General features: G+C 37.2%; 1 protein-coding gene across 1 annotated transcript in view; it reads left to right on the top strand.

The window, feature by feature from the left end:
- The window catches only part of SPEF2 (sperm flagellar 2), a 366,767-nt gene that overhangs the window by 78,994 nt on the left and 271,744 nt on the right, over positions 1–16,029 (top strand). The window contains 1 exon segment of the mRNA XM_006876554.1: positions 7,356–7,524. Coding sequence (XP_006876616.1) covers positions 7,356–7,524 — 169 coding nt within the window.

The following is a 16,029-nucleotide window of genomic DNA, read 5'->3' as shown; positions in this document are numbered from 1 at the left end:
AGCTCAAATCCTCCAGGCCCTCCATGTGAGAGAGATAAGGCTTTCCGCAACTTGCAGTTAAACAGCCTTGTGGCCCAGTATTCCGTGTTGTTGTTGGAGCTCCACACTACACGTCTCGCTGCTGCTTGAAGTTCTCGCTGCCCTGGGTAGAACTGATTAATAGGGATCCCAAGGCTGTGGTACTGTAGGATAAGCACTGGACCATGAAGTCAGTTTGAAACATAAGCTGGTGGTTCAAATCCACTCGGCTGTTCCTCGGAAATCCTATAGAGGCCCTATGAGTTAGAACTGACTCAATGGCACTTAACAACAACAATAGTCTTTACAGAAGCAAACTGCCACATCTCTCTCTTACAGAGCAGCTGGTAGGTTCAAATCAACTCTCTTTAGCAGCCAAGCACTTAACTGCTTCACCAACAGGACTCCTTGGAAACATGGCTGAGAATGAAAAATGAGAAGATTGTAAAATATACAGTACACCGATTACATAGGCTAAATGTTCCAAAAAAGACTTAAAAGTACGGTACAGATGGCCTTGGTTATTGACTTAGTTCACCGTGTAACTAACTTTGTTTAAAATCAACTGTGTTTATATATCTTATTCCATTAAAAAATTCCACTAAAACCAATGATAAGGAAATTAAAGAATCCTACCAATTTCTTCCATTTGAAATTGATCAGGCATACAATCAAGATGCATTGATAATTAACAACCATTTGAGTTCAAAAGTTGGAAACAGAATAAGGATCAGTGGTTGAAAAATATAGCCTTGGTGATAGAAATGATGCTAGAGATCTCATGATAGAATTTTACCAGACTGACAACTTCTTCTTTGCGAATACCTTTCTTCAAAACATAAATGGTGGCTATATATGTGGACTTAACCAGATGAAATCCACCAGAGTTAAACTGACTACATATGTGGGTAGGTAACTATGGAGAAGCTCAATATCATCAGTAAAAACAAGGCCAAGAGCCAACTGTGGGATCAATTGCTCATATGCCAAGTCAGGCTGAAGCTGAACACAATTAAAACTAGACCACAAGAACAAAAATACATCCTTAAGTATACCCAATTAAATTTAGAGTCCATCTCAAAACCAGATTTGATGCAGTAGACGCTACTGACTGAAGATCAGAGGAGTTGTGGGATGACATCAATGAAAAAAGTAAAAGTCTTTAAAAACACAGGAAAGAAACAAAAGACCAAGGTGTTTGCTAGAAGTGACTCTGAAACTTGCTCTTGAATGTAGAGAAGATAAAGTGACTGGAAGAAATGATGACATAAAAAAAGCTGAACAGAAGTTTTCAAAGCGCTGCCTAAGAAGACAAATTAAAGTATTCTTATAAACTGTGCAAAGACCTGGAGTTAGAATGCCAAAAAGGAAGAATATCCTCAGCATTTCTCAAGCTAATAGAATTGAAAAACAAAAACAAAAATTGTTAAGCCTTAATTTGAAATACTGAAGGATTATATAGTCAAAATACTGAATGATGCAGAAAGCATCAAAGGAAGATGGAAAGAATATACAGTCACTGTACCAAAAAGAATAGGTTGATGTTCAGGCAATTCAAGAGGTACCTTCTGATGAAGAACTGATGGTATTTGAGGAAGAAATCCATGCTGTACTGAAGGCATTAACAAAAGAACTAGGCTCTAAGAATTGACATTATACAAATTGAAATGTTCCAACAAACTGATACAGCACTGGAAGCACTAACTGCTCTATGTCTAGAAATTTGGAAGACAGATACCTGGAGAACCAACTGGAGGAGTTCCACAGTAATGCTCATTTCAAAGAAAGGTGACCCAGCAGAATGTGGAAATCATAGAACAATATAGCCAATATCATAATGCAAGTGATTTTTTTTCTGAAATTAATTTAAAAAATGATTGCAGCAGTACATTGACATGGAGCTGCCAGAAATTCAATCTGGATTCAGTAGAGGACATGGAATAAGGGCTGTATTGCTGACATCAGATGCATGTTGGTTAAAAGCAAAGAATAGCAGAAAGTTTTATTGGCTATGCAAAGGCATTTGACTGTGTGGATCATAACAAACTATGGATAGCATTGCAAAGAATGGGTAATCTAGAACACTTGGGTGTGATCATGGGAACCGGTACATAAACGAAGAGGCAGTTTAAACAGAACAAGGGTATACTGAATGGTTTAAAATCCGGAAAGATGTGTTCCAGAGTTATATTCTTTTACCAACCCTATTCAATCTGTATGCTGAGCAAATAATCCAAGAGATTGGATTGTATAAACAAGATTGTGGTAGTAAAATTGAAGGAAGACTCATCAACAACCTGCCATATGCAAATGACACATCCTTGCATGCTGGAATCGAAGAGAACTTGAAGTACTTACTGATGAGGTTCAAAGATTAGTCTTCAGTATGGATTGACCTCAATGTAAAATCCTCACCACTGGAGCAATAAATAACATCATGATAAATGGAGAAAAGATTGAAATTGTCAAAGACTTCATTTTTCTTGCTTCATTAATCAACACTCATGGAAACAACAGTCAAGAAGTCAAGTGATGCATTGCATGTGGCACATATGCTGAAAGACCTCTTTAAAGTATTAAAGAGCAAAAATGCCATTTTGAGGATTAAGGTGTGCCTGGTCCGAGTCAAAGTATTTTCACTCACTTCATATGCATGCAAAATCTGGACACGGAATAAGGAAAACTGTAGAAGAATCTATGCATTTGAATTATGTTATTGGGAAAATATATTGAAAATACCATGGACTTCCAAAAGAGTGAACAAATCTGGTTTTTTGGAAGAAAGATTTCTCCTTGGAAGGGACAATGGTGAGAATTTGTCACTCAAACCATGGACATATTGTCATCGAGAACATGTCCCTGGAGAAAGGCTATCATGCTTGGTAAAGTGGAGGGTCGTCATAAAAAAGGAAGACCCTCAGTAAAATGGATGAATCTAGTAGCACACAAATGGGTTCAAGAGCGATAACAATTGTGAAGATGACATGGGACCAAGCAGTGTTTTGTTCTGTGATATCCAGAGGGTCACTATGAGTCAGAATTGAATGGACGACATCTAACAACAATTTATAAAATACTCATTGTCTGATATGTGGAGTTTCTTACTTGTTTTATTTCGAAGCAAATACGTTCTTAAATAGATCAGGCTCATTTGAGGATTTGTTGACTAGGATCATTTGAGAAAATCTGTGTGCCCAAATGTATCCATAGAATTTTATGAACTTTGATTCAGCGAAAAATGGAGGCACGTGGCTTTAGAAGCTACAGGAAACAGTTTTCTTACCAGGGAGACTTGATGGATTAGGTGAGGACCATTGAGGTTTAGATCTTGATATAAAGCATAAGTTTGAGAAAAGAACAAGGAGACCAACATTATGAAACTAGTGAAGATATTGAAAATGTGTCCCTCTTTTTGCAATTTTGCCTGTTCCTATTTGCACATTCTTAAGTGTGAAAAGGATTTTATGATAAAGGTCACATTATTGTAGGGTCTTCTTCTTTTTCACCAACCTGCCATTTTACTAAGCATGATGTCCTTCTCCAGGGACTGGTCCCTCCTGACAATATGTCCAAAGTCTGATAAACAAAGTGTCACAATTCTCACCTCCAAGAAGTATTCTCACTGCACTTTTTTTGCAAGATAGATTAGTTTGCTCTTCTGGCAGTCTCCAGTACTTCATTATTCTTCTCTAAAACCATAACCCAAATGCATCAATTCTTGTAATTTCTTCCTTATTCATTGTCAAACTTTCACATGTATATAAGGCTATTGGAAATGCCATGACTTCACATGTATATAAGCCTATTGAAAAACCTTAGTCCTCAGACTGACATCTTTGCTCTTGAACACTTTGTCCTTTGATTTTGTTTTACTTTCTTTCATGAATGAATGTTGATTGTAAATTGAAATAAAATGAAGTTTTTAATAACTTCAATCTTTTCTCCATTAATCATGAAGTTATTTATTGGTCCAGTGGTAAGGATTGTTAATGTCTTTACATTGAGGTGCAACCCATACTAAAGGCTGTGGTCTTTAATCTTCATTAGTAAGTCCTCTTCGCTTCCAGCAAGCAAAGTTGTATCATCTGCATATCACACTTTGTTAATAAGTCTTCTTCAAATCCTGATGCACATTTTTCTTCATATCAAATCCAGCTACTCAGATTATTTGCACAGCATATGAATTGAATAAATTTGGTGAAAGAATACAGCTGGGGTGCATACCTTTCCTAATTTTAAACCCTTCATTATCTCCTTGTTCTGTTCTAATGACTGCTTTTTGGTCTATGTACAGGTTCTTCATAAACACAATTTTGTGTTCTGGAGTACCCATTCTTTTCAATGTTACCCATAAATTGTCATGGTCCACACAATCAAAAGCCTTTGCATCATCAGTAAAGCACAAGTAAAAATCTTTCTGGTATTCTCTGCTTTCAGCCAAGAACAGTCAGTGTTTGCTTATTCTACTTTTTATAGGTTTCTTTAATGAATTTGAATCCTGAAGTCATAGAGCATATACAAATGGCATAGTAGAATTGTCACAGGAAGAGAATATTAAAAGGTTTACAGAAGGATCAGAAATTACTTTTAGATTTTGAAGTCCTGTTATATGAAGGAGAAAGGAGGAAAAAAATACCCACTATAAGGACTTTGAGGAATTCTTCAAGACTCCCACTGCATAGCTATTTAGACAGGAAAGTTCACTAAGTCTTGTATTGCAAGAGAGATGAATTATAATCTTACAATAACTGAAACTTACTTCTTTTCAAAATCTCCCACTGCAAGATTGTACAGAAGATTTATCTTCAAGAACTAGTACTGGGTTTGATGAACTAGTCTGGATAAAATGAATTCTAGTATACAGAAGTTCTTTGTTGATAAATAATCATTGAATTCCAAATATCAAAGGGTTTACAAAAGATCTCAGCTTCCAGAAATTTTCAGATAACAAAGAAGAAGAAAGAAATTTTTTGAATTATCTTCTCCCTGTGACACCTACCTGAAAGATCCTTGGAAAACTTTCAGGGAAGGATCCCCTGAAACTCAGGTTTGTGAATTCCTTTTTCAGGAGTGGTTGTAGAGACAGTCTAAATAACACTGGCCTGGGGTCATCATGATAGAAATGGAGTACAGGTGTGGTACTGAAGGTTAATGCACTGGATTGCAAGGTCAGTTTGAACTGCAAAGTTGGCAGTTCAAACTCAGAAACCACTCCTAGGAAACCCTATGCAGGGTTTCTATGAGTTGAAACTGACTCAAAGGCACTTAAAAACAAGAAGGGGTACTTAAGTCCTTTTTTCCAGTACATATAATAAGTAATATTTTTATGTCAAGTAACTGACTTAAAACTCAACTTTCACAGCACAACTGGTTCGAAGTTGAGGACTATATGCATTTAGCATGATTATTGAATCATTTCACATAAGCTTACATTATTCCATTCCACCTTTTGTTACTTGATAAATTTTCCTTCATAAAAATTAGTGTATAGAATATATTGGCTATAAAAACTTTTAATGAAAAAATACATATTAGAAGTTACATGGGTAGTAAAAGTTACACTAAAAGTTGTGGAACATTTATGGAGTGTTTATATCAAAATTTTAGGAGTGTTTGGGTGGTGCAAATAGTTAATGTGCTCAACTGTTCAAGGTGTGTGCCTACTCAGAAGCACCTCAGAAGAGAGTCCTGGAAATCTAATTTAGAAGATTCAGCCACTGAAAATCCTATGGAGTACCATACACTTCTACTCTGACATACAGAATCAACTTAGTGGCAACTTTTTTTTTTTTTTTTTTTTTTTTTAATTGTTGAATTTTTAAGTAGCTTTTACTTTTGTAACTGAATACATTGGCTATGGTAAAATTTTATTACTGTGAGGAACACGGTGGATCCATACAATAAGCACTGGACTGTGAGCCACAAAGTTGGTGGTTCAAGCCCACCAGCTGCTCTGTGGGAGAAATATGAGGGTTTCTGCTTCCACAAAGAATTACAGCCTCAGAAACCATATATACAGAGTCGCTATGAGTTGGAACTGACTTAACAGCACTTGACAACAAGTCTCCATACAGGTAAACTCATCTTGATTTTCCATGTACTGCACTGAACAACATGCAATTTTTTCCAAAAGCAGAAAGATATCTTTGGTATCAAACTACTTATATACACTGGATTTTGTTAAAGACTTCATTTGAGTGGGAAATTATTTCAGTAACTACAGATATCAGCTAATGTGTTTGACTAGATTCATCAGTTATTTCACCATAGAAGCCATTGCTGTTGTAATATCTTTGATATTATATTTCCGTACCTGAACTCATCCATTTCTAAGTTTTCATGTATAACTACCATTTTTGTTGTATACCATGGAGTGGATTCTGACCCATAGTGACCCTGTAGGAACTGCCCACAGGATTTAGAAGGCTAGTGTGGTGCTAGTGTGGGTTAATGAGCTGGACTGCAATGCCAGTTTGAACCACAAAGTTGGTGGTTCAAGCTTATCAACCACTCCTTGGAAACCCTATACAGGGTCGCTATGGGTCAGGTAGAGGCTGACTACCATATCTTTATGCCATGGAGCAACTGTTGCATTCAAAGCACTAACCTTTCAGTTCACAACCAAGTACTTAACCACTGCACCACCAGAGCTCGTTAAGATGTACAAGTATTTAACCAAAAAAACAAGCCAATGACTATTGAGTTGACTCTGATGCATTGGGACTCTGTAGGACAGTAGAACTGCCACATGGGGTTTCCAAAGCTGTTGGCTGTTTGGAGTGAGCCTACCAACCTCTCTCCACATGAAAATAAATGAGGTTTTCTGCTCCCACAAATACTTACAGCCATGGAAACACTGTACAGGGTAGCTATGAGTCGGAATTGATTCAATGGCATTTAACAGCAACAACAGAACAAGGCACTATTACCTATAAAAATCATGAGCACTATCAGAAAACACTGGTTCTTCAATTCCAGCTTTGATATCAAATGGCTGCACAACCTCACTCTAGGTCTCTGTCATCATATGCAAATGAAAGGGCGGAATCCTGCCTGCAGCTCCTATAAGATTATAGTTCAGTTGGCATATTTACATATTACATGTAACAATGCAATCTAATGGGTGATGGTCTTATTATCCTTGCATATGTGATTCTATTTCAAATTATTCCTCAGTATTTTCTGTTTAATTCTGGCAAAGGTGAGTTAATTGCCTAAATATAATACTAAAAAAGAAAAAGATGTGAAGTGTGTATGTGACGTAATGTTGATTCATTTCTGGGTATTTTTTTCAACCTTTCTCTATCTCTCTTTTTATTTATTCATGGTTCCATTAGTCTGATTCCAGAGAAGTTGATGCATGATTGGAAGGAACTTTTTTTCTGTGGAAAACCTATTTATGAACAAGCCAGAACTAAGCATCTCCCAGCCGATGCCTCTGAAAAACAAGTGATAGAACTGGGAAAAAGAGACTTGCTAGATGGCAAGGATTATGACGACTATAAGGTACAAACTGATGAGAAATAACTTGAGTGCCACAAAATAAATGTGTTTTTTCTTTAAAATTTTGTGATATTTTGTTCCCATTCGTAACAATGGATTCATGCTTCCATTTTCACTTAGTTAATTTTTTTTCTACCATACTAATTTTTAAATGCCTAGATTATTTGATATCTGCTATCTTTTATGATCTGAATACATCAAGCGTATCACGTGGTCTAAGTAGATAAGTTTCAGAGTTTTAAAAATGCTTTACGTTACTCATTTGCATTATTTTTCTCTGTGCACAATGTCTGCCTTTGCCACAAAAACCATTGTTAGAAGGCATTTCTTTAGTAAATCATGTAAATGGGGTATTGTTTTTTTAGGCAAAATGGAAGAAGAGGATGACTAGGTTTTATGTGTAGTATAAATTAAGACAATATCCAAAGATTCAAAAAATGTATTGGTTGCCAATTCTTCTACTTAGAGCAGCTGTTCACAGTATTTAATTCAACAGACTGGGATTCCAATGCTGGCATTTAATCACTTACTAGTTATGTGACCTTAGGTGATCAATCCCTTCAATGCTAAGGGACTCAGTTTCCCAATTTATGAGCTGGGGATAATGTACCAATCCCATTTTGTTGTTGTGAAACATAAGATAATTTGTGTTAAACAAAAGCCAAGTGCATTGTATGTTGTACACAAGTAATAAATGTACTTATATTGTCTCCTCACCATCTCCCTCTCCCTAGTCCATTCTATCCCATCATGGTAAAAATAATAGTCATTAATGTTCTGAATCAATCATCAGAATGGAATATAAAATGAGACTTGTATTATTAGAGATAGTTATTGAATGAATTCCACAAGAGTAGTAACTGCAACATGAAAAAACAGAGAAGGAAAGATGTTTTGGCCCCATCGGTTGTTTTTTTTTATATTTAGGGAATAATCAATGCTTATTTAGAGTATGCATGAGTAAAATGAATTTTACACAGAAAAGAGGCAAGTGTGAAAGAGCACTAATTGTGTAACTATTAAAAGAAGATAAGTTGATGATAAGAAGATAAGGACAGAATATAAGAAGTGAAAGGTACAACATATTTTAGTTGAATAAATCTGAATTTGCATCACCAAAATAATTGATACTTAGGTATCCTGGTGTGGCACTTCAGGATAATGCACTGTACCACAAGGTCGGTGTGAACCACAAGTCCAGTTTAAATCACAAGGTCAGTTTGAACTGCAAGGTCAGCGGGTCAAACTCACCAGCCTCTCCATGGAAACCCTATGTAGTTATTTGTTGTTAGATGCCATCAAGTTGATACCAGCTCATAGCGACCTTATGCACAACAAAATGAAACATTGCCCAGTCATGAGCCAATCTCACAGTCATTGATTGCTATGCTTGAGCCCATTGCTGCTGCCACTATGGCAGTCATTCTTGTTGGAGGTCTTCCTCTTTTTCTCCAATCTTCCACTTTTACCAAACATGATATCTTTCTCTAGCGACTGGTACCTCCTGATAATGTGTCCAAAGTCTAGCCAGCCATCCTGGATTCCAACAAGCACTCTGGGTGTACTTCTTCCAACACAGAACTGTTAGTTCTTTTGGCAGTCCGTGGTACTTTTAATATTCTCCTCCATCACCATAGTTCAAAGGCATCAATTCATCTATGGTCCTCCTTATTCACTGTGCCACTTTCACTTGCATATGAGGTTATTGAAAAGATCATGGATTGGGTCAGGTGCACCTTTGTTCTCAAACTGACATCTTTGCTCTTTAAAGAGGTCTTATACAGCAGATTTCCCCAATGAAATGTTTCGTTTCATTTCTTGACTGCTACTTCCATGAGTGTTGATGGTTGATCCGACCAAAATGAAGTCTTTGTCAACTTCATTCTTTTCTCTGTTTATATGGATGCTGTTTATTGTTCCACTGGTAAAGATTTTTGTTTTCTTTACATTGAGGTGCAACCCTTAATGAAGTCTGTGGTCTTTGATCATCATCAGTAAATATTTTAAGTCCTCTTTGCTTTCAGCAAGAAAGGCTGTATCATCTGCATATCACAGCTTGTTAATGAGTCTTCCTCCAATCCTGATGTCATGTTTTTCTTTATATAATCCAGCTTCTTCGTTTATTTGTTCAGAACACAGATTGAATAAGTATGGTGAAAGAATACAACCCTGGTGAACACCTTTCCTAATATTAAACCATTTGGTATTCCCTTGTTCTGTTCAAACAACTGAATCTTGGTCTGTGTACAGGTTCCTCATGAGCAGAATTAAATGTTTTGGAATACTCATACTTTGCAATGTTATCCATAGCTTGTCATGATCCACACATCAAAAGCCTTTGCATACACTAAAGCACAGATAAACATCTTTCTGATATTATCTGCTTTCAGCCAAGCTCCATCTGACATCAGTAATGATATCCCTCATTCCACATCCTCTTCTGAATACGACATGAACCTCTGGAAGATCTATTGCATTTAATGTTTTCAGCAATTTTTGCATTATCTTTAGTAAAACTTTACTTGCATGAGATATCAATGATATCATCGGATAATCTCTGCTTTCCATGGGTCACTGTTGAATAGTCACAAATACAGATTTATTCCAGTCAGCTAGCTAAGTAGTTGTCTTCCAAATTTCTTGGTCTATATGCCACATCAGTTTGTTGAAAGATTTCAATTTATATTCCATCAATTCCCAGTGCCTTGTTCTTTATCAATGCCTTCAATGCATCTTGGATATTCTTCCTTCAGGATCATTGGCTCTTGATCATATGCTCCCTCTTGAAATGGTTGAACATCACCATTCCCTTTTGGTACCGTGATTCTGTGTATTCCATCTTTTTTTTTTTTTTTTTTTAACTGTTTCTGCATCATTTAGTATTTTGCCCATAGAATCCTTCAATACTGCAAGAGGATTGAATTTTTTCTTCAGTTCCCTCAGCTTTTGAAATGATGAACATGTTCTTCCCTTTGGGTTTTCTAAGTCTAGGTCTTTGCATATTTTGTTATAATACTTAACTTTGTCTTCTTGAGCTGATATTTAATTTTTTTCTGTTTGGCTCTGTACCTCCTCACTTATTCCATTTGCTGTAGCATCTGTATGCTTGATAGCAAGTTTCAGAGTCACTTCTGCCATCCATTTTGGTCTTTTCCTTCTTTGTTGTGTTCTCAATGGCCTTTCAATTTTTTCCTGTACGATATTCTTGATGTCATCCCACAACTCGTCTGGTCTTCGGTCTTTAGTGTCTAATACATCGCATCTGTTCTTCAGATGATTTCTAAATTTAGGTGGGATATAATCAAGATCATCTTTCAGCTCTCAGGAACTTAACTTTAATTTTCTTCAGCTTCAGTCTGAATTTGCATACGAGCAATTGATGGTTTGTTCCACAATCTACCCTTGGCCTGGGAACTTTTAAACCATCTCTTTCCACAGATGTAGTCAATTTGATTTCTGTGTATTCCATGTGTATAATCTTCTTTTATGTTATTTTAAAAAGGTATTTGCAGTGAAGAAGTCATTGGTCTTGCAAAATTCTATCATGCGATCTCCAGAATATTTTCTATCACCAAGGCCATATTTTCCAACTACTAATCCTTCCTCTTTGTTTACAGCCTTTACATTCCAGTCACCAGTAATAATCAATACATCTTGATTGCATGTTTGATCAATTTCAGACTCAAGAAGTTGGTAGAATTCCTCAGTTTCATCTTTACTGTCTTTAGTGGTTGGTGCATAAATTTGAATAATGGTGATATTAACTGTTCTTCCTTGTAGACATATGGATATATCCTATCACAGAGAACTTTGTGCTTCATGAATGATCTTGATATGTTCTTTTTAATAATGAATGTAAAGCCATTCATCCTCAATTTGTCATTCCCGGCATAGTAAACCATGTGGTTGTCAGATTCAACCTGGCCAATACTAGTCCATTTCAGCTCCCTAATGCCTAGGATATCAATGCTTATGTGTTCCATATCATTTTAGAAAATTTCCAATTTGCCTAGATTCATACTTTTTACATTCCATATTCTGATTATTAATGTATTTTTACAGCTGTTCTCTTCATTTTGAGTTGTTCCCCAACAGCAGATGAAGGTCCCGAGGACTTTACTCCATTCATGTTATCAAGGTCAACTCTACTTTGAGGAGGCAGCTCTTCCCCAGTCATATTTTGAGTGCCTTCCAACCTAAGTGGCTCATCTTCCAGCCCTATGTCTGACAATATTCTGGTGCTCTTCACCATGTTTCAATATTCAGTAATCTGGTGCTGACAGTGTTCCACTGCTATTTGTATGGTTTTCAGTGAGTAAATATTCAGAAGCAGTCCATCTCTCTTTCTTCCTAGTCTGTCTTCATCAGGAAGCTCAGCTGAAACCTGTCCACCATGGGTGACCCTGCTTATATTTAAAATGCTTGTGACATAGCTTCCAGAATCACAGCAACACACAAGCCACCACAGTATGACAAACTGACAAGTAGAGACAATTCTATACTGGGTCACAGTGTGTAGGAAGTGACTCGACAGCACTTACCAACAACAATAACAACAAAGAGTAACCTCTCTCAGTAGAAAGAGTCATGGTGTGGTGCTGTAGGATAAAGCACTGGATTGCAGGGTCAGGTTGAACTGCAAAGTTAGCAGTTGAAAATCACCTGCTGCTCCTTGGAAACCCTATATATAGAGTCACTGTGAGTTGGAACCGACTTGACAGTGCTTAGCAACAACTGCCTATAGTTTGATGGACAAACTAAGCCTTGAAGTTGATGCATCAATTACCTGATTGTGCTGCAGCTAAGTGTTCTGCTGCCAACCAAAAGTTTGGTGGTTTTAGCCCACCGGAGAAAGATGAAGCTGTTTGTTGTAATGTTGCTATGATTCAGAATCAATTTGAAGGCAATGAGTTTGGGGAGATTGACTTTAAGGAATTTACATGCATATTCGATCGGATTATAAATCTAGTCTGTTTATCTGTAGTACAATGCCTTATACAGAAATGAATTGACAATATAAAACTATGTCAGATGGCCTTTTTCCATTATAAAAGTTATTTTGACATTTCAATGATTATAAAATATTTTTCATTCATTTTTTTAAACCACTTAATCTCTTCTATACTCATTGCTTTCATAAATCAGAAAACCTGGTGGTCTACAGATTAGCAAAGATTTGCCTGTAACTTTTTTTCTTGTTTGGGAAATGGTTACCACAGGAACACACTTGTCTCACCCACATCCTGAAGCAACTGGTACATCTTCTTTTGCAGGAAATTGTAGACTTTTGTTAGGAGACTGTAAATGTCTGGTGATGCAGTTTATTTCTGTATAACCTTTGCTGTTTTTTACGAGAAATGAAAGTTATGTTTTAATTTCTGACATGTGTTTACATGCTCCTTTCTTTTTTACTACATAATGGGAGTTATTCATATACATATGCTAGGGTATCCTGTGAGTTTTGAGTCTTTTTTTTTTTTTTTTTTTTTGGATTTTGGAACTTCTGCTAATTGTTCTACATTCACATGCAAATAAAATGTTTTCCACTTGCAAAGTATGTTATCTGGCTTTGCTGTTCATAAGAGGCAGAGAGACAAGGCATCCTAGTTTAGCTAAAGAAAACAGTTACACACATCTGTGATTGCTAAATTTGCTCAGGATCCTTAGTGTTGCAGGTAAATATATAACATATAGGCTCATCTTCAAAACTTTACATTCTTAGCATAGTTTCATTGATGTCCAAAGCCACCACTCCTACCAGCTCTCAGTTTTGAGTTCAGATGTTTAAAACTTTACTGTGCTTAAATTTTTAAAAATACTACACATCTGGAAATTGGCACAAAAACATTTTTTTTCTTTCTTGTGCCTGTCATATGCGCTGCCGAAAAATTTGTTCTTACTTCTTATCTTTATTTCCTAACTCATCACATTCTGTTTATAAAACATCTATATGTGCGAGGAATCCTGGTGTGGCACTGCAGAATAATGCACTGGACCAATGGGTTGGTTTGAATCACAAGGTTGGTGGTTCAAACTCACCAGCCTCTCCTCGAAAACCCTATACAGGGTCGCTTTGAGTCAGAACAGCAAACATATGTGAGAGACTTCTGATCCAGGAATGTTATAGCCAGAAATATCTCTTACCTCTCCTTAGAAGGAGACAGGAGCAGCATCATGGGGCAGCCACACTTCTGTGTGGGTTCCCAAGAAGGTGTCCCAGAATAAAGATGTTGAATAATTTAGTGAATGGGTAAATCAGTTGCCATGGAGTCAGTAAGGGCTCTTAGTGATCCCATGTGTAGGTAGAACTGTGCTCCATAGGGTTTCCGATGGCTGATATTTTTAGAACTAGACCACCAGATCTTTCTTCCGAGGCACTTGACTCAATCCTCTAGTCTTTCAATTAGCAGCCAAATACATTAACCATTTGCACCACTAGGGGCCCTTTCACACAAGTAGACCAGGAGTTAAATGTAATAAACCAAGAGGCCCAAGTACTCTAGCTCAGCTGGCCTGGCCGCTAGAAGTCAGTGGCTCTCAGTTCTGCAGAGTGCACCCTGTGATGAACCCCAGACTCTCCCAAATGCAAGTCCTTTGTTGGGTCTTCATAGCAAATGCCTCACAGTTCTATGGTATTTTGTTTCTACACAAGTTTTTGATAGTCACCTACTACTTGAGTCTTAGAGCTACCAAAATTTGGTATTCTGAATTAAAATTCAGTCTTAGCCAGGATCTCATGAAGATTCAGATTTTTCTAAGAAATCTCCACCACAGAGCAAATGGCAGTTTTCAAAGCTCTGCCCTACAAGCCCCCTACCAGGGAGCTGGAGTTACTACCATTTGAAGGAAGTATATGTTGTTTATCGGACATTACTTGTGTTGTTTGGTCCTGGGTTTTTACTTGCTGTACTCCTTGTTTTTAATGAAAAATTACTGTTTCAGTTCAATGTGATCAATTCAGTTTGCTGTGGTTGTGGGGGTTAACCCTAGAGTATGTGTTGTAATGCACATTTGCTTCAACAGCATTTTTAGCTTATGGTTTTCCACTAGACTTTGACATATGTTTATGTATGTGTCAGTTCAGTATGCATAATTCTGTCATTACAAGAGACGTATACATATCCATTCCCTAATTGTACAGTGACATTTTATCACTAGGTCTATTTCCATTGGAAAATGAGAAGGTGCCATTGGAGAAGGAGAGCATGTGAATGAATAAATGGGCCAGGAGCTTGTTTACTTCTACTAAGTAAGCCTTGCCTTACTCGCCTGACCTAATTGCTTGAAATACCTCTTTACTATCTCTCTCCAACGCCAGTCGTTCATGGTGATCCAGTGACTTTTTGGATTTGACTTTTGGTGGTAGACTCTCCTGTTTAGCTCCTGCTTTGCTTCCTGGCTTCCCCAAAACGGACCCGGTCTCTATAGTTTAAAATAATCAATCTCAGGTTGAACCCCTCAGGCGATGTCAGTGACTGACCCAAAAAGTGATAGATTTTAATAGATGAGTTTTTTTGTTGCTATTCTTGTTGTTAAACACCGCTGAGTTGGTTCCGACTCATAGTGACACTGTATAGAGTTTCCAAGGAGCAGCTGGTAGGTTTCAACCACTGACCTTGTGGTTTGCAGACCACTGCTTAGTTTACATATTTTCTCATTACCAATATATATCATAACAATAATGTGGGACAGTGTTCTCAGCTGCAGCCATGCGTACTGCTGTCAGCTGAACAGAAAGTCCATGAAAGAAGAATCACTCAGCCAAACCCTACTTACTGTGACCTACTTTCTCACCACCACCATGATTGAACTAGAAATGGCATGGAGATGTTTCTGATGAAAGTGTAAAAGTGTAAAAGAGTAGACACCAAGTTCACATATGCAAGGGGAAACTGAGTATTTGTTAATTCTTAAGGACCATGAGTAGAGTAATGGTTACAAATTAAGCTGCTAATCTCAAGGTCAGCAGTTTGAAACTACCAGCAGTTCTGCATGAGGAAGATGAGGCTGTCTGCTCCCATAAAGACTTACAGCCTTGGACACCCTGTACAGGGTTGCTATGGGTCGGAATCCACACGACAGCACTTAACAACAACAACAACAACACAAGGACCATGAGATCTTCTAGACTCCACTTTACATTGTGATACATATGGAAAAACTTAAAATGTTTCCTGACATGGAAACTTACTAGTTAAGTGTTGGAACCCTTCATTTCAAATGAAATCAGCTGTTTGGTGGCCCATGTCACTTTTGTCCCCTGCTGAGATAGAAGTCTTAATGCCCTATTCTTTGACTGTGAATTTGTTTCTAGTGATGTTCTTAAACATTGATTCTATTTTGATTGTCAATTTTAAGTATAAATGTAGAATTTTTTATTATGAAGCTCTGGAAACCCCTGACAGATTATGTTGTTGTTGTCAGGTGCCATCGAGTCGGAACCGACTCATAGCGACTCCATGCACAGCAGAACGAAACAATGTTCGATCCTGGGCCAACCTCACCACC

This window comes from Chrysochloris asiatica, unplaced genomic scaffold, assembly GCF_000296735.1.
Source record: "Chrysochloris asiatica unplaced genomic scaffold, ChrAsi1.0 scaffold00390, whole genome shotgun sequence".
Taxonomy (NCBI): Eukaryota; Metazoa; Chordata; class Mammalia; order Afrosoricida; family Chrysochloridae; genus Chrysochloris; species Chrysochloris asiatica.
The sequence above is the reverse complement of the archived record's forward strand: the minus strand, read 5'-3'. Positions and strand labels throughout refer to the sequence as shown.